The 19,516-nt window shown below is 38.8% G+C and overlaps 2 protein-coding genes across 12 annotated transcripts; one reads left to right on the top strand and one right to left on the bottom strand.

Annotated features, from left to right (window-relative positions):
• Positions 1–577: 577 nt before the first annotated feature.
• On the bottom strand, positions 578–5,968 carry pfdn4 (prefoldin subunit 4). Its single transcript, XM_067527363.1, has 4 exons — positions 5,895–5,968; positions 4,636–4,743; positions 3,619–3,759; positions 578–1,164 (listed from the first exon to the last, which is right to left on the bottom strand). Exons 1-4 carry the CDS (start codon positions 5,919–5,921, stop codon positions 1,033–1,035), a joined length of 408 nt encoding a protein of 135 aa, XP_067383464.1. The 5' UTR covers positions 5,922–5,968; the 3' UTR covers positions 578–1,032.
• Positions 5,969–6,310: 342 nt separating this feature from the next.
• On the top strand, positions 6,311–18,854 carry bcas1 (brain enriched myelin associated protein 1). 11 transcript variants are annotated; one of them, XM_067527353.1, is made up of 16 exons: positions 6,311–6,439; positions 7,590–7,788; positions 7,961–8,041; positions 8,238–8,322; positions 9,244–9,533; positions 12,170–12,349; positions 13,235–13,294; positions 13,571–13,606; positions 13,993–14,208; positions 15,393–15,449; positions 15,787–15,852; positions 16,173–16,211; positions 16,701–16,823; positions 16,908–16,988; positions 17,272–17,490; positions 17,848–18,854. In XM_067527353.1, exons 3-16 carry the CDS (start codon positions 8,003–8,005, stop codon positions 17,926–17,928), a joined length of 1,572 nt encoding a protein of 523 aa, XP_067383454.1. In that variant the 5' UTR covers positions 6,311–6,439; positions 7,590–7,788; positions 7,961–8,002; the 3' UTR covers positions 17,929–18,854. The 11 variants fall into 11 exon arrangements, with proteins under 11 accessions (XP_067383454.1, XP_067383453.1, XP_067383457.1 ...); XM_067527352.1 differs by having other exon boundaries at positions 16,698–16,823; XM_067527356.1 differs by lacking the exon at positions 15,393–15,449.
• The last annotated feature ends 662 nt before the right edge of the window (positions 18,855–19,516 follow it).

Genomic DNA, 19,516 nt, shown 5'->3' with positions numbered 1-19,516 from the left:
GATGGTTTTGTACTTTTGTAAGCAGGATTTGCTTTGTGTGTATAACAATACACTGACTGGAAAGTCTGTATGTTCTGTGAAATTTCTGCTGAGTCACTTTAAATTCTTTTGTTGTTTTCCCATCATGTGAAACTCTTTGGATTCGGTCTCTCTGGGTTTGCAGGAGATGCTTGCAACCACTGGGGTACGTGCATCTGAAAAGAAGCCTGTTGACGGCTTTTTTCAATTAAACTTAACTTACTGACTTCTCATGGAAAGAGTTTTCTCCTGAACAGAGTCTGCAAACCTCTACAACTGTAAACATTTTACGAAGAGTCTGTGGACTTTTGTTTGCTTCACTTTCCCTATTGATGACACCTTCAATTTAGCTTAGACAGGTCTGTGATTGAAGCGTCTCCTCCTGGATTTGCTAAATCCTGTCTGATCAAACACCGTAATCAGATCAAGATGGGACAATGTTCAAAGACATCTCCATGCACTGTTTGTTAGCTCAATTCATGACTGCATTTCTGTGTTGTATCAGATCAAGACATTTTAACCTCTCATGTTTCTTTAAGAAAAATGAAGACGTTAATAGTTCAGTGATAAAGGGTCTTAATTTAATCAAATTTGACTTGATTTGACATCAAAGCTCACAAACATTTGACAACAGCACAAATATCTTTCATTTTAAAGTAACAAATTCACTGACCCTGTTAATTTTGTCAGACCTTTACCATAGTCAAATATACTTCAAGTTGGAAAATGAAATGTGCAGAATCCGTTAGAAATTAAATGCACGAGCGTTAAATGAGGATCCAACTAACATTAAGATTCGAAATCATGTGCATAACTTTATTGAGCAAATGTTTATTGTTGCTCTCCTTGCGAATTTGTTTGCCAACACTAAAGACATACATGATCCGGGTACACAGAAGCTGCAACCTAAGCTCTTCACTCAAACGCTTTATTTGGCAAAAGTCCGGTGGATGTGAAACGAGAGCTGCATGAAAAAGTCTGTGTCGAAGCAGCTGTCAGTGTCTATTTCACTGCTCAGCTTTCATCTGCCTCCAGGTTAATGTTGTTACCAAACTTGGCATAGAGCTGGACCTTCAGATCACCCAAAACTTGCTGTATTGCTGACACTTGTTCCTCAAGGCCTCTGACCTCCTGCTCCAGTCCTTCCTGATCACAGAACATGGAAATCCACATTACAAGGCAGTCATGACAATTCCCCCATGGGTCATAAGCAAATACAGGCTTCATTTCCATAAAGCAGTAATAAGTTACTTCCCTGTTGACTCTGAATGTATAACAAGCCAAACTAATTGGGATATATGAACTTAAAATGTACATAAATGTGTACTTGATTATAATAAACAGATATGAGTGAGATATTTCCAACGCATTATCATTCAGGGTGTCAGGCACCGTATACCACATTAATTAGTACAGGCCTGTGAGGTGGGCTTTGTTGTGTGATGAAGAAGCAGCAGACACAAGGACAAACAGAAAAATCCTCAAGTGACAGAAGGGATGACATGGTCTAATCTTAAACCCCGACTCGCCTGCCCTCTCCAGCATCTATGGAGCAACAACACTGCCAAGCTCTTCTCTCAAAGGTGCATCAAGGAGGATCTCAAGCCACCTTTATGGAAACTGCCATCTGGCTAAATAGCGTGTTCTGACCCAGAGGCCTGAGCCAGCTTCGGAAAGAGCTGCCTTATTCTGATCAACTGCTTTGGAGTTTAATGCACTGTTCCCATTCTGTGGACCAACTAAACACTTAAAAAAATGTTTAAATATGATAATTTGTTCTCGTGCAGGAGGGTCAAATTGTTGTTTGGATTGTGCTGTTGTTACTGTGAGGCAGCCAGAAAGCAAATAAGCACATTTCATTTAAGAAAATGTCACAATGTAAAAACTATTTCCCTAAAGATACATATGTGAAAAATTCCACAAGGCACCGTAGGGAATGTGGCCTTAAAATGAAGTCAGCAATGGCAATCTGGAAATTTTGGAATAATAAAATAATAAATTGTGATTTTGGGCCCTCATAAAAAATAAAAATAAAAAAAATAAATAAAAAAAGACACCTATAGCTCACAAGCGAAAAAATCTGTTTTCCAATAGCGGGTAAACAGATCGATTTTCGAACTGCAAACAAGCAATTTAAACTGCGATGAATAAATGCTTTGAAATGATTGGGATTGTGAACTATTAGAGAGGTATCCCAGCTGGCTTTATGGAAAACATACAACACACAAGTTTCACTTTGGTGTTCTGTGTTTTTATGCAGCGCAGCTACGACAACTGGCTACAATGAGGGGATATTATATCTGCAGTGGAAAACAAAGTGCCTGGTACCAAAACCAAGTAGAGTTGAGCTGGTAACACGTAGTGTAAAACAATTAGGAAACTGGTCAAAAGTGCATTGGTCATCTGAATCTAATTTGGCTTTAGGTTGTATTCACACTAGGCGTGGTTGCCTTGTACCATGCCTCAGCTAACTCGTTACACACTGAAACATGCCTAAATACATAATGGAGCAAACAAATTAGAGTTTTGGAGTAAAGAGTCCGGGGACCGTGCGCATTGCCTAGTGCGAGTACACCTGAGATCAGAGGTTCAGCCATTGTTCTGAATGTGCCAGACATTACCAAGAAGGAAATGACACTGACAATATGAATAATTTCATTAACAAAGAGTGAACTATGGAAACAAACATCCAGAGTGTTGGCCTGGCTGTGTGCCAGCCTGAAGGCATCGCTGACTGAAGTGTGCAAGAGCAGCACTCCATACAAACTGAATTCAAATGAAGAGTTTATTTAATCACGTTAATTCTCAAAGCTTGCTGAGTGTTCTGGATCATATAGTTTTTGGATTCAGCTGGGATGTAATGACTGTTTACATCTTGCTATTGGCTCGTCGTTTACACACCAACTAACTTTGTTTATATGCAGAATGACGAAGGGGCTGAGGATGGAGATGGTGAACAATGAATAGAATTGACAAGGAAAGAAAAAAAAGAAAGAAAATCACAAGAACAATTATTAACAGCTTGTCTTGGCAATGTTAACTACACAGTTTGTGTGTGTGTGTGTGTGTGTGTGTCGCATTCAAGCCCCCCCACCCCTGACCTTTTAATGCAATGACTTGTTTCAGATAACACACAAACTGTGACTTGTTCAGTTCTTCAGATTAAAAAAAGAAATAAGTGTATGTAACAGGCACAAATTCTTTCATTTTGAAAAGAATTTACACCACTACATGAATACTTCCTAATAACACATCACTCACACGTAAATAGGAGTAAGGACTGTGCTTGCTGTTTGACAAACTAGACCCTAATGTGTTTGCAATTAGAAGCCATTCATTGATGTAAAGCAAAGGTCAAATATTAAAGACGACTGAGGTCAAGCATACAACATACAAAGTAACACATCAACTTCTATTGGCAGGACGAGGAAAAATACCGTCTGTGATCTAGAATGTAATTTGATTGCATGTGATTACTGAGTGAACCGATCTTTGCTATTACGGGTACAGTTCTATTTAAGTCAAATCACCTTAACAGTCCCCAGTAGTGCTTAAGGGTTTTTTTTTTACTGATGTATGACAACTTCTTATTAAACATACCTTAGCGGCCTCCAGCATCTCTTGTGTTTCATCCTGGGTGTGACTGATGAAGACGTCACCAATTTGATAAGGAATTAAAAGGGCATCGTCGCCTAACATCATTAGCTCATCACTGGCATCCTGTAGGTTTTGCAACGACTTCTGCATGGAGACATCAGCAGACCATTACAGTTTGAATGAAGGATATTAAAAGGACTAATGTGGGTTTTTTTTTTTAAGCCAAGCCCAATAAGATAACTGATTATAGGAATTTATACATCTGACATTCTTATTCGCTAAGCGGTTTCCTACTTTCCAGTGTGTCTGAATGTTTTTAGGTAGAACACAAGTATGCTGTAAGTAATGGGGGCCCCTTCAAAAATGCACTTCATACTCCAGCCGAGACTTATATGGAACTTCAACAGAAATTTCACGCTAAATAGAGTTGTCATTCACAGACACCAGAAAGCAAGAACTGCTTTAGCAAGTAAGACTTTTTGTCAGATGTATTCAAGATTGTAGAAGGAACAACTTGAAAAATCCAAACTAATCCTTTAACTATTTAGTAACAGTAAACAGTAACCAACTGCTCTGCTGTTCACACCTAACTGTGACTGGTTAAACAGACAATGATTCAACATCATGAGTCACTTGGGAGACTGTAATTTGTGGTGATGTTGGATTATAGTTCTATATCAGGAAATGTACTCCCGATTTCAGTAAACAGTGGAAACACCTTTCAGTGTAATGCAATACAATTAAACTGTACCACAGCCTACAGCCTCCAAAGTGACCATAAAGGTGAATCAATGCTTTTCTAAAATTGTTTGAAGAAAAACTGAACATTGCAACCTTCATGAAAAAACTAAGCTGGGTATAACTACCAAATAAACTGGAAAACTGCGTCTAAATTAATGATCTAATATCAAAAGTCACATGACTGGCTGGACAGGCTAAAGTACCATGTTATCATTTCCAAACCCCAATCTGATTAGCAGAATTAGACTTATGAAACATAACACTCTCACAACTGCTTACTTTTTTTGCCTCTATTTCACTTTTGAGTTCTGTCATCCGACTCGTGTTCCTGGCGAATTTATTGATCTTCTGCTGGTCCTCAAAAGTGACATTCACATCTTCAACTGCCTGCCAACAAGAGGAAATTAGCAAACAGATACTTAATTTAGGTAAATGTAAAAAAACAGCCTATTCCAAAAACCCTGAATTCAAGATTCTAATTTTATTTGGCCATTATTATTTGTTCAAATACGATTTAAACTAAATCAATTTTGTGGTTCTTGGGGGGGTGTTTTGATTGAATGAAGCCAACAAAATTGTTTTAAAACTTTTCTTCGACAGTCTACACCCTAGTTGAGTTGTGGTAAAAAGAAGTTTTAAAATGACATCCGAAGTTGTCAGGTGTTTGATTCACTCAGATGACAGATACAGAATTGTTCATACTGTATTAAATTATGTCATCATTAATTAAATGTCTCAAATGCTGGTAAAATCTGAATCATAGAAATGTAGAAATACATTTAAACTATAAGTGATCGCAGGTGTATTTGCATCCCGTCCTCAGACTACGTGTGACAGATGAATAAAATCCAAACGTCAACGTCAAAGTAAACAAAAACATGTAGCAATAACAGCATTTGATCTCAGGGAAGAATCAGTCATTTGCAGCACGAAGCCGAGGCAGCGCTAAATACAGTATGTGCCCCGTTGTGACCCCATGACGTAACAAAACTGTTTTACTTAGGAGAAGGATGCAGAGCTTATGTTTACTAATCGCGAGCTACAAAAACACTACTTTCACAGCACGTGCATGCGCAGGGCAGAAGCGGCTCATACAACAACGGTCGTGCGACCCAGTCACGCTGAACTGAGCCCAGCAAGCCAGAGATGCTAAATAATGAATGGACGACGTAGCTAATGTTAGCAAGCGAGCTTGTCGGCTGCTTGACTGGCGTCGTGTCACTGCCGTCGACTATCACCGCCTTCGTTTAGGCAGTTATTACCATCACCATCAATAATATTAGATGACGGAGGTTTTAAGATTAAAAACCACGTAAAGTGATCACACGCCACATTCTAGCTAGCTAGCTAGCTAACGCATAGCGCCAGCTAACTGTTAGCAGGAACTACACGAGGGTGTGACCACAATGTTACATTCTGCTGCCAGCGGTAACTGTGGCTGCTTTTCAACATACAGCTTGACGCGTCTCTCTTTGCATCCGCAGACTGAGTGCTGCTAATGAAAACAGAAGGGTCTATTTCTTTTACTTTGAACTTACTACAGGTCCTTTCGCAGTGGTCGCCATCTTGACTTCCTCGACTGCACTCGAACAGTGGGTCTCAACACACACACACAGCTATAGCGCCACTTAGCGGACCGGGGGGCTGCAGGAAAATTAGCCATAAAACCTGGGCGTTATGCGGCTTAATTTTGGTAGTTTCTCCTGATAATAGAGTGTTCAGTTAATTACTTGATCGTGCATCTGGTGTCATGTACACAAAGAAATAATGTGGCAACAAATTTGACCCTTAAATGAAAGAACAACAGCCACTGATGAGGCTGGATTAGTGATGAGCCTGATTCAGCCAGTTTGGTTGAATGAATTTGCCATTAATTACCTCTAAAAATGCACAACATTGCTTGCAGTATGTCAGACCAGTTTATTATATCAACCGGAACTGCTGCTCTGTAAATAGTTCTACAGCAAACAGTACTGCACCCAAGTTCAAATATTTACTGAATACATCTGCAAAGCCAGAGTGCTATTAATCCAATTTAGATGAGCTGCAGGAGTCATCAGCGAACTGAATGAAGTGCAGACAGGTAAGTGCTGTTCCACATTATCTCTAGCTTTTGTGTTTGGACCTGAGTTAAAAAAAAAAACTCTTATTATTAGACTCCCTTCTCTAAAAAGAAATCAATAGCCTCCTTGTAAGAGTTGTGCCTTCCACTATTAAAACTGGTAGGCCGTCATGCGTTGGTTCGTCGTGAAGAGTTTGCTTCAAGTCACTCAGCTGCAGGCCTTGAATGAATTCAGAAGTGCGCAATCCAAACAGGGGAATCCAACTCCCACACCCCAATGTGCAGGCTATAGGCTACAATCGGGACTTTGTGCTCATGAATTCCAGGCTTTGTCATCATAAATGTAATACATACTGCATAGTAAAACAGATAGGATGCTTTGTAGTGTGGTTGGTTTACGCAAAAAAGAAAAGCCTTGGATGTTTTATGAAATAAAACAAAATGACTGCTAAGGAGCTTTTGTTAACATCATCATGGGACGTTCGCTCACAAAGGCAGGAAACAAGACACAAAGATGAGAATAATAAAGGAAGAAGAAATCAAATGATCAACTTTTGTCGGCTTGTCTTCAATCTCTAAACAGCTCTCCGGGACCTCTGTGTGCGCTGATGCATTGACAGGCTCCTCCAGACTCTGTGGAGGTCTTTGAAGACAGATGATTACATTAAAGAGTTGTTTGTCTGTCTTGATTAACTGTGATTAAAAAGCAGTCACTTGCTCCTTATAATAATAATTTAAAAAAAAAAACTAAATCATATCAAAGCATCAAATACTGAAGATATTTTAAAGCACATGTTGATGAGATGAATTTTTTTGATCCTGTCAACAAACTCTCCATATCTTGCCAAAAAACAACATTAATGATGAAATGCTTAACATTTTCTCTCCAAAAATCAAAATAACTCGGCTAACGCATCAGGGCTGTTAAGGGCAAACATGTTTTTTTTTTTTTTTTTTTTGTTGTGGCAGTGTGGAAACATGCCAGACCAATATCCTTAATTCACATCCTGGTATTCGCCAGCTCCATTGCTCAACCAAGCGGTGCTGTATCATAGTGCGCTTGATGAGAGTGTAACCTCATTATGATCTTGTCTGAAGATTTTATTAAGATTATGGGATTAGAAGCTAATCTGCTTTTCTTTTTTTTTTTTTTTTCTTTTTTTTAACAAAGAACACCAACACTCGTTTCTGTGGAGTAAATCTAATCGATTGCCCAAAAACAGTCCCACCCATTTTAAAGCACACATAAAAAAGCCTGTTAACAACAGCCTACATACACAGCTGGGCAGGAGCGAGTGCATCGTACTGACGGCAAACCCGTACTGTCTTGAGGAGAACATCCCTCGCTTGACTTGTGGAGATAGAACACGGTAAGATATTTGACCCACACTGGAGTTGAGAAATGTTCAGAAACATGCAGAGGTTTTTAAATCCCATTATCTAATCTAATCTTAGTTAGTCGCTATTAGTGTTATATATATATGCTTGTCACTGCACCATAGTAAAACTATATTTCTGCATTTTCTGTTCAATTTGTTTCAGCTGAATCTGAGCTGAAAGGTGCAGGTCTCAACTGGGAGAAACATGGGAAACGAGAATTCCATAAGCAATGAACCAACTGAGGTAAAATGACACGAAAAATGAAACAAACCCACTATTCAATCCCTGTAGCAGCTACAAATTTGTTGTTAGGGTGTAAAAAGTGATAAGCTGTTTCACGCACATGTAAAAGTTTACAATCAGTGCCAACGCTTCTTTGGAATTTAAAGATCAGTGTTTATATTTGCAAAGGACAAAGATAAAGTTTCTGTCACCACAGAATGGGATCATTCCCGAAAAGCATGAAAATGGATCAGCGAATGGCATCTCTGCAAACATCACATCTGATGGACTGGGGATCGATGGTCAGTGAAAGTGTCATGAATTACATATACAAATTGAGAAATGAGTTATTCAACAGTATCATCGTCAAACTCTTTCTTCAAATCTGGAAAATTGTTTTACTGTTAATTAGTCTAAGTAGCTTTAGGGGAAAATGCTAGATGCCAGCTCATGTTTCCATTCAGTGCTGGATTAGTCCTTTGGACTCTTAGAACACTATGTCAACATAGTGACTCCCAGCTGGACTGTATCATGAGTCTCCCAATGTAAACTATAGGCGTAGTCTCAGACATTCACAGGGAGCAGCTATTTAACCTGTCATGATGTGGGTTCTCTGCAGTGACAATAATGTTTTAGGATTCGCACCGGTACTTGAGTTTGTCTAAGAACTAATGTTGGTGTTGGGGATAAAGTGATTTTCTTGATTGACTTGCCCACATTTACTTTATCAAGCATTGGACAAGTAGATATGACATGAGTTTAATGTTGCGTCACAAGATTTAAAGCTACATGAACATAACATAACAGCTGTGAGCAACTAGAGCACCAGTCGAACAAGTTTTTAACCTATAGAGTTTTTCAATTCAAATGATGTCACTTGGTTGCTCATACTTTGGAGGTTGTAGTCTCCTCAAGATGACCTTATCTGAACTGTAAAATTCCTCCATGTGATGTCACCTGGAGGAGTTTTCAGCTAGAAAGTATAGGGAAGTTTAATACTTATTCATACATATGTGCTCCCCAAACTACAACAATTTGGAAGCGTCTTCAAAATGTATCAATCAGTCCCAGTAGTTAAGAGAATAAACAGACAATTTAAAGTAAATTAAAATAATTGTTAATTTGTTGATAGCAGGTCCAGTGCTTTATTGTGAAATTTGGTGCATAAACCAAAAATGTTTCTCGTGTTTTAATCACGGATTTTATTTATTCATTCTTTGCAGTTAAAAGTGAGACCATGGTCCAACACAATTGTGAGCCCCTGTCTTTAAGCCTTGCCACAGAATCATCTGAGCCTGATTCCAATGTAGTCAAATCAGACAGTGAACCTGCTGAGGCCCAGGTTATTTCGGAAGCCCCTGAACCTACCACCCAGAAGGAAGACACCAAGAAAAAAAGAGAAAGAGTGAAGCTTTTTGGCAAAGTGTTCAAAAAGAAACCAGCCGGTGTTACGAGCGATCAAGGAAAAGAGACATCAAATGAAGATCAAACTACTGCCACTGGCACAAAGCCGGTAAGTGACCTTTTTCATGTTAATTTAAAAAGGGCACGTCTGGTGACATTGTCCTTTTTTATTGTCAACAAGTCCCATTTAAAGACCAAATTGATGCTATAGTTGATACTAGCTTGGATCAAATGTGTTATTCCACAACTAAAAATGTATTAATGCAGTTTCCTAAGTTTTCCCCCGAATTATTTATCCTGTTTGATTAAAAAAAGATTTGATTTTGGAGTATTTTAACAACATTTTGCCCACTTAAAATGTTAATTTTTTTTTAAATTACAGTGCACGTTTCAAAAGTTTTCTAAAATTGTGAGAAGGTAAAAAAAAAAAAGAAATAGTTTCAAATTGTTTTGTATAATTTATTAGAAATCAAAAGCAACTTGTTCCAGTGAGAATACACCTCGCAGTTCGCAGTGTTCACGCACACATCATTTGTCATGCAAACAGGCGGCAACGCCTCTATCAATTTGTGATTTATACAACACCAACGTTACCACTAACCATTTAAATAAACTCACCTTTTATCACTTGCATATTAATAGAGGGATTTTTCTGCCTGCATATAACCTCACTTTAGTATTTTCTTTAAAAACATGTGTCCTCTTCTTTTCATAAGTTGACCTTTACTTTTAAAAAGTAACATTGTTTAGCATTAGCACACTATCATCAACATCTCGATCAATTGATGTACACTTGAGGGGGACAGTACAGAGTGTAGCTCAAATTTGCATAAGACTTTTGTGATTGCATCCCCAACTCTAACCAGTAGCTACTGTGTATTAACTGTTTATTAGAAACACAACAACACAACTGGTTATTAACAACGCAACATTTTCAGCAGCAATAATTTGACTTGGGGTTCTATTTTGATCAGAGAGTGCAACCAGACAGACCACAGCAAATGGATATTTTTGGTATTTTCATGGGATTTGTTAAAGAATAGGAATAGGCCAGTATGAAAAACTCATTGTCTTATCGCTTTCTAAAACAAATGACTTGCTAAATGTCCTTAGTTTTGTATTGGACTTCACACTGAAATCTTTGAGAGGTATTTTAAACAGAAACAGCACAAACTTATTGGAACTGATCAAACGCGTCCAATATAAATATGCAATACTGTTCAACGTTTCTGTTTTTCTGGTGTGTGGTCGAGCACATGGTTCTCACACGTGTTCCATAAATAAAAAAATAACTTTTATTTCGAATTTCCTCAATAAACAATTTTTTTTTTAGATTTTTGTAATAGAGGAGTCCAGCTCAAGCGGAGAAAAAGTTGACATCACAGTTATCATTGAGCACCTGGAGTTTGAACATTTACGTCAAAGCAGAGGAGCTGGAGACACGTCACCTGATGTAGTGCTGGTCGAAATTGCTAAACCTGGGTCCAATGCTGTCGCTCCTGACGCAGAGGAAGCGGGTCGAGTTCCCTCCCTAGATGAAGAGCCTGCCACTTTGGAAGTTGAGACAGTCTCTGACTTTGGACATGTGAAATCAGATGTTACACCTGCTCACCAAGTGATACCCATAGAAGACCTTCCTGCTTATGAAAAATTCGTCAATGATGCTCCTACAGTTGAGAACGTTGCAGAACAAAGAAACGAGAAGTCTGCTAGCTTCCCAGAGGATAACTTTATCATCGTGGAGGTTGCTCCCAGTGGGCTCACCACCATTAAGGAACTTTGTGAAGATTATCCCGTAGAAGTTATGACTACAGATGAGAACATAGAAATTGGTGAAGATGTGGTATCTCAACTGGAAGCGGAACAAGAACGTAACCTTGTGACAGCAGAGATCATCATGGATGAAGAGGCTGACAAGAGGGCAGAGTGTGGATCAAGTGGGGCCGTAAAGAATTCAGCACAGGACTCACAAAGTGTAGACATGGAAGCTTTACTTGTTGGGTTGCAGTCAGCTTGCGCATTGGTTATTGAAATCTCAGGATACAAGCTTGCTGGTGTAGAGCTGGCCTCAATGGGACACAGTATAACCGCTGCCATTCATGTAGCTCCAAAGACGGAGCAGCAGTAAAATGTTGAGGGAATTATCCAAGTGTTTTTTGGTTGTGATAAGTATCCATCTACCTCATCAGTCATGTGTTTTATGCTGTATTATGTGATAATTGCAGCAGGACTGTAAAATGATTTGTATTGTATGCAAACTGCCTCTGTTTCTCTATCAACAACACACAATCATGTTGTCAAGTAATGAAATATTTTGCAATAAAATCGGTATTATTTTTCTTCTTCTATATTCATGGTTTTGCTTACAAGTTATTCAAGTTATTCAATATCTATCAAACCAACACAATAAATGAATATCAATACACATAAGTTAAATCAGACAACCTCAAACCAGGGTTGATCAGTGTATCAGTGTACATTTTGCTCACCATCAGGCTATAGCAAGGTATGTGAGTTTCCTGACATTTCTCGGGGCATAACTCTCACACATTGTTGCATATAAATGAGTGAGGGGTGGGACACACGCATTAATAAAAGGGTGATTGTTGACAATGCCCCGAGTAGGCAGAGGCATGGCTGGAATTGCGCTCTCATCTCAATGCTGCGATTAAGACACTCACTGCTTGCACATTAGCTCTGCTGCTCTAACATACTCAAAGGCTAATTTTTTGTGATGGTGTATAGGAGACAGCTGATCTACAGCAAACCTCAGAATCCTTAACGGAGCCAGAGAGCGTGACTCTAGACCTGAGTCCAGAGGGAGAGAAAGCTCCTGAAAGTGACAACGGAAACGATCAACCTGTGGAAAACCGAGAGGAGTGTGAGCCAGAAGAGAATCCAGTTATGAACTTCTTCAAAACACTAGTAAGTGACACGATTTGACCATTTAAGTGTGGTTTGTACGCTTTTTACAATTCTTCCTGCGCTTACTGGGAAGTTGGACAGCTTTGGAATAAAGAAATTGCGGAATCGCCGTGATCAAGAGTGATAAAAATGTTCAAACCTTGTTATCTCTGATTTGTACTGAGAGCAAACAGCTGCTTAGACAAATACGAAACAACCCCGAGTTGCTTAAACCATAACTGAGGCCAAACTGTTGCTTAATTCGGATGATAAACTGCCAATGATTGATGATCACTTCGACCAATATTTATTCGTCTCTCTTATTCATGGTGAGGCATGTGTAAGGGGGGGGGGGGGGGTTTAAAGGTATCCACGATGACTGCGCCTGATGGAAGTCTACAACAAGCAGCAATTGTGTTTCCTCTTCATCGTACTGTCTTTTGGATACATGCCGTTTTAAAGAGTTACCATTGCCCTAGCCTCATGCTAATCAAGTCTTTGAACATGCGGGAATGTGGTGGCCTATTGTTTAGCCCATAGTGTGAGCTCACAAGGGAGGCCTGTGAGGCTGGACGTTGAGATTCGTGAAGATAGAGCGAGGGCAGGCCTACGCCATCTCCAGAGCACAATAGGCGTCACAATGACAGCGCATGTACTGTACGTGCTCTGTCAGGGCCCTCAGTGTGCACTCTGTGCGCCTTAGTTCGGCTTATTATAAAGGCCTGTATGTCTGTATTCCTGAAAGGCTTCTGATTCATCTAAAAAAAAAAAAAAAAAATGTTCTAGCATAACATTTCACAGTTTTTTCACATCAGTTCAATGTCTTCAAGTTTCTTCTTTCTTTTCTTTATGTGACATGCAAAGAATCATTGAAGCCAGTTCCATTTTCCTTTCCTTGTTGCACAGGTGGCTCCTACTAAAACATCCAAAAAGGAAACAGCTACACCTGATGCAACGAAAGAGCAGGTGAATAAATGCCCACAAAGCATCAAATTACATAAAATGCAGTTTTTATTTATTTTTTCGTTGTTATTATCATGGCATATTTATCTATTTCTAAACATTTATCAACAAGTAAAATAATGTCAGTAGTGATGACTAAACAGATGCTGCTACTGTTTTATTTGTGAGTTTACATTTACAGGACATGTACACAGGGTGTTTTTTTTTCTTTTTGCATCTTTTTTTTGCTTTGGTTTTACTTTATTTCTCTAACTGCTTCATTTTTCTGTTGCCAAATAGTCCCAGAAGGAGACCCAACCAGCAGCAACAACTACTGTGAGCACATAACCCCTATAGCCTTTTGATTTTTACTACACATTTTGCGTTTGATCAGAAAGATATTCAGGCTGGTGACAAATTAAGTGAAAAACTCAAAGCCTCCGAGTCACAAGCGTGCGGTGGCATCAGAGAGTTGTAGAATCAATGAAAAGGTACCTTGTGGCTATTCTGGTGGCTCGGAGTGGCCCAACACTTTACAAAGGCAATTTCTGTTGGTTTTTCAGTTAATTTGCCACTTTTCTGTACATTTTATATGTGGTGGGTTCCATTCACTTCTATACTAGTTACCGCATTTGCTAACTCTATTTTTAATACACCAGTTCAGTTTTGACAGTTGAACTTAACATCCAACTATTTTAACGTCAGCTCTCCTTCTTGATTAGGTTGCACAGTTGTCTGAACCCCCTGCAGCACCCAAAGGAATGCCGGCCCCACCACCGCCTCCTCCAGAGCCAACAAAAGTGGAAATCAGAGGTGAACCAGCTGCCAAGCCTGCAAAACCTGTGCCAAAAGAAGAGCCAAAGGCTACTGCAAAAGAACCCGAGTCCTCAAAAGCGAAATCGGCCAAAGATTCTCTGAGCAAACTCTTTCGTTCAAAGGTAAATAAACAGATTTACCCACAGATTGGGGGCCGCAATGGCTCAGTCTGTAGTTAAATATGGCTACACATAGGGTAGGTTTGTGCCCCGACCACATGTTGGAAGTGTGAAGAAAATTGTGCCAAGTCAACATGCGGACTAATGATCCTTTGTGGGGACCCTGAACTTAAGGGATAATGCAGATTACAAAGTGCTTATCATTTTAAGGGGCTTGCTTCATAGTGTATGTGTCATCATCAGGTTATAATGTGGAGTGAAACATACATAAGTGAATTTGAGGTACTGCTAAAGGTCAAGGCATCACAAGGCAAAGATGCTTTAGTAAGTACAGGCTGTGATCATAGCCCATCCTGTAACTAACCGACCCACAGCTGATTCATCTGGAGGCTAAAAAACTTTGTGACACATTTTGCTGTTTTTAAACTCATCGTTTCTACATCCAGGTTTGTTTGGGGTTTTTTTTTTGCTCTAAAATATGAATCTTCAGTTAGACAAGGAATGTTCTAAAGGCGTTTTAAATAAATCCTCAAACTAGCACTACTTTTTTTAACCACACTCTAAAGGTTAATTCCATGAAATAAAAAAGAAAAATCACATTTACTCCTTAGTTGCATCACCCTAATAATTGATTCAGAAAACATTTTACATTTTGGGAAATACATTTTTCTGCTTACTCGATGATTACAAAGTCAGGCGAAAGGCCATAATGTGGGTTTGTCTGAAATTCAGAAACATATCTACTAACTTTACACATCCATACCGATTGTAATATTTTCTCAAGGAATCACTGGGCGTGGGCGCTAAGAGCTCCCCACGAATCCACCACTTAATTTTACATTTTTCTTTGTGCATATGTCAAACAATATACGTAGATAAAAGAAATCTACCAGCTTTAGAAGTTCTAGGTGTATTTGCAGATAGCCAGGCTGTTTCCCCGTTTCCACTTTCTATGCTAAGCTAAGCTGACTGCACCCCAACTTGAGATGTGGTATCAGTCTTCTTTTAAAGTCGAAGGTCTTTCCTGAAACATTTAAATCTTCCTTTTAACCAGTTTATGTTTAGTCAGCATTCATAGTCATGCTAACATGTTGCACATTTCCATGGGTTTTTGAGGTGTTGAGAACACTTCCTTGTCTGTCTTATTGGACTTTACTAACAAAAAGAATCCCTTTACTGTCCTGCAGACAATTAAGGACGGATTGCAATCTGCAGTAGAGGTACAGCAAGATATAGACGCACAGGTAAACATGTCTTTATTCAGGTTAAATTAATATTCTGATCTGAGTGTGAATCTATTTGCACAGGATTTTAAACATCTCAATAGCACAATAGGTTTTCTTGGAATTGAATTCTCCTTTGATTAATGAAGAATCATACTATCTTTGTTACATAACAAACTTCCTATAGTACATCACAGCCTTTTACATGCTCTTGTTAATTTACATCTGTGAAGCGGTTTTACTCAACAGGATGCGGCAGAGGAGGATTTAGGAAATGGAATAATCTTCTGATTATAAAACACCACCGTGTTCTAAACTGCTGTTTTTCACATGTTCTGATTCCTTTGCATCTGCTCAGTGTGAAAAGAAGGTCGAACCTCAGGAGATAGCAAAGGAGCTGGCACAGGCAATTGTAGAAACACAGGTAAATCAGCAGGAAGACCCCGGAAATATTAATTCTCAATTTTCTTCACTATACAGGCACATGATGTCTTTACAGAAGTGCTTTGTTACACCAAATATGATGTTTCATTCATTTAAGTAAAATCATTAAATGTGACACATGCACTTTAAACAATGTAATAGTCTGAGTCACTAATTAATTCATACATTATAATATTTTTATCACGTTGCTTTGGTGTACGTTCCCACAGTCACAGCTCGCTTATAAGTCACCCCAGGATTTACTGCATTTCACACAGTATTTGAAGTGACGGGAAAAAACATTATTTTTCTTCCCGGCAGGTGGTGGATGGGTTACCACAGCCAGTGGTGGAAGCTGAGGTAAATTAAAGGAGTTTGACATATTGGGAAATACACTGTACTTTCTTCCTTCGCAGAGAATTACGTGAGAATATTGGTTGCACTCTCATATTAGTCCACTGAATATGAAGCCATGCTGCTTATTGTCTTTTCTGCTACACTAGGCTGATTGTGGTAGTTTCATGACCAAGAAAGTGAATACATTTGAAAGGCATTTCCCCAACATGCTAATTATTTCTTTAAAGAGGACAATCCCCGAGCCTTCGGTGGTGATTCAAAAGCTCCTTGAACTCTTTTCTTTTACAGAAAACACTCTTTTATTTTGTGCATGGTGGTGTGGGGCTCTTTCAGGGTTTGTTTCATTTCTTTGCTGTGACTCTCGGTGCCTCTTCTTTCACGTACAGGTGGCAGATCCTGCTCTCGCTCAGTCAGCTGCAACGATGGCCATGCCCTTAATCTGTAAATAGCTCATGATATGTTATTTTTTCCTTTCTGCTGTTTTGATAGAAGAAGGTGGATCCCTCGAAGACTCGCACACTGGAGGCCGCTGCAAAGCCAGAACTGCCACCGCCTGTTCAGGAAGAAAAGCAACCTACTTCAAAAACGCCATTCCTTTCTTTCTTCAAGCCTAAAGTAAGCATCTATCAAGCATTTAAAATATAACTACATTTTGATGGGAGAAGCAAACAGAATGTAACGTGCTGATGTAAATTTGAGGTATTGTTAGATCACATGACAGCAAAACTCCAGGCAACCTCCACAAGTGGAGTTCGGCTCCTCAGGAGAACTACGGGAGTGGTAAATACAGTAAATCGGTGTCCGGAGAAAAGCTGCATTATTAACCAGAGTCATTTCATCAATTACAAAACATCTGGAATTTTTTTTAATTTTATGCATTAATTGTTTCAAAATCATAACACACAACACTTTTTGTGTGATCATTCTTCATAATGTAGCAACCGCTATGTCATCTCAATATCCATTTGTGCTTAATGTTTTGAGCGTGTAAGACATTTTTTTTTTTTAAACCTCTGTTCCTCTAGCACTGGAATAATTGAATTTATCATCATGTGACTTTCAGGCTCCCGAACCCAAAAAGGCGACCTCTGCCCCGGCTGCAGCAGCAGAGGCAGCTCAGGCGGGTAAACCCAAGGAGGAGCCCAAAACAGCAGCCAAGTCATCAGAGGCAGTTGTAGATAGCAAACAAACTACAGTGGCTTCACAAGCTGGAGATAATGGAGCCAGTGTGTCCAGGAAACTGGAGAAAAGGAACTCCATCCACTTGTTCTTTAAAAATCTGGTAAGGAAAACATCACTTCAGCCCAGATATCACTCAGCAGAGCTCTGAACGTAGTGATACTCGATTTAAACAAATGTGCATATTATTTGTGTTTTGAACAACTTCATGTTGCAATAAGTTGTCTCCTCTAGATGGCAGCAGAAACTCAACTAAAGGTTTGGTGCCCTAATGACCCATTGTTCTCATCTTACATATCCTGTTTGCATGTGTTGCAAGTGGTGAACTTTAGTGGAATGATAAAATAAGTTAACTAAAAATAGTTTCAAAGTGTTCTGTTACCACGCCCACAAATAGGAGTAAAATATGTCAACAAAAAACATTTTTTAACATACATTATTATCTTCCTTTGAATTTCAGGGCCAGAAACGTCCCTCTATAGATGCTGGGGTCCAGACTGAGCCAGTTGCTGTTGCTCCAGCAGCTGAAAAGACCAAATGAAACCAAAAGCAACACTGAAGTTTCACTGTACAGAATCTCTCTCTATCTCTCTCTTTGAAGCTCTCACTCTGACTTCATCACCCCTTCAATCTCCCAAATTACTTTAACTATATATTTTTACATTTTTGTTATTTTTCAAAAGTGGCAAAAACGATAGAATAAAAGCAAGTGTGAGAAAGAGTAGTGAGCAGGTAGTAGAACTGGTGGAGACTGGAAATGGTGAAAAACCTTAACTGATGGTAGTTGTTGAGATACACACACACACATATAAATATATATATATATGTGTGTGTGTGTGTTTTGTTTAGTTATTTTTGGTCATATAAATGTCAAGTAAAATATTGTGTGAAAACTTTCCTGGAGACATTTATGGTGGTTTTTCTAACATGTTGGGCTAATGCAAAATGCTTTGCAACTCATTTATCTGGAAAAAAAAAAAAAAGAGAGAGAGAAAAAACCCACACACTTTGTAATGTAGCTTCTATTTTTACATTTCATATGAAAAAAAATATTGGCAGTTAAAATCAACAGCTCCTAATAGATAAGAGGAGCATGCACATATAACAAACAGCACTTACTGGTGTTTTTTTTTTTTTTTAACTCTTTGTGAGCATATGTAGACTTAAGCACATAACAGTCATATGGGGATATCACAATCTTTACTGTTCTGTGGGGAAGTGACTGTAATTATTCATATTAACAAATTTGGTAGTGTTGTCATTGTGATACATTTTACAGTAATACATTTCACAGTGATTTATTTTGATTAGCATCACTTACTGTCATGTCTTGTGAATCATTGAAGTCTTATGGTGTTTGTCATTTGTGTTTGGCATATGTGCAATTAATAACATGCTTCTGTTTGCCTGTATGCGTGTACGTATAACTTCAGTTATCTTGAAGACAATAAATATGTTTACAATTTATCTAGTTTTCATCAGTGTACAAGTACAATGGAACTGGGAAAAAATAATTACTAATGTCTGAGTGTTGTAGCTATAAAACATATGTAGGAAAGCCAGTTTGGCTAAGGACGTTTTTATTTATGAAAATGAATAAGGAATTAATTTACCACCAACATCGTCAACGTAATCACACGGTCTAAACTTGTGAGTCACAGGTGAGTCACAGGTTGGTGTGGTGGGTGTGAGCTTTGCCCTGCTATGTATTTATTTGTATCACTGAGAGACAGGTGACAGGTATCTGACAGCAGTGGTCACAAACAAGAAAAGTGACTGCAGCTCCATCATTTGTAGCCATGACAGACTGAAAGATGACTACTGGACATCACTGCTGAGATTAAGATTTTTTCGGAGTTCATAAGACTTTAGACTTTAGAGATTAAAAGTGTAAAAGAAAATCCAAGGAATGTTATATTTTACATAAGGGAAATCCCCAAACGTTCCTATACCTTTTTATGACACCTCGTCCACGATTCGCACTTTTTGGGAGGATGTGTTTGTAGATACCAAATTGCCGACACTCCATTCACCAACTGTTAAGTGATGAGTCGTTGCCCCTGAAGCCATAACTCACACTGCTCCTTTGTTATCAATGAGACACACTCTTCTTGGATTACCCTCTGTAA

The sequence above is a fragment of the Channa argus genome, chromosome 13 (assembly GCF_033026475.1).
Source record: "Channa argus isolate prfri chromosome 13, Channa argus male v1.0, whole genome shotgun sequence".
NCBI classification, from domain to species: Eukaryota; Metazoa; Chordata; class Actinopteri; order Anabantiformes; family Channidae; genus Channa; species Channa argus.
Note: the sequence above shows the minus strand (reverse complement) of the source record. Positions and strands in the feature narration are given on the sequence as shown.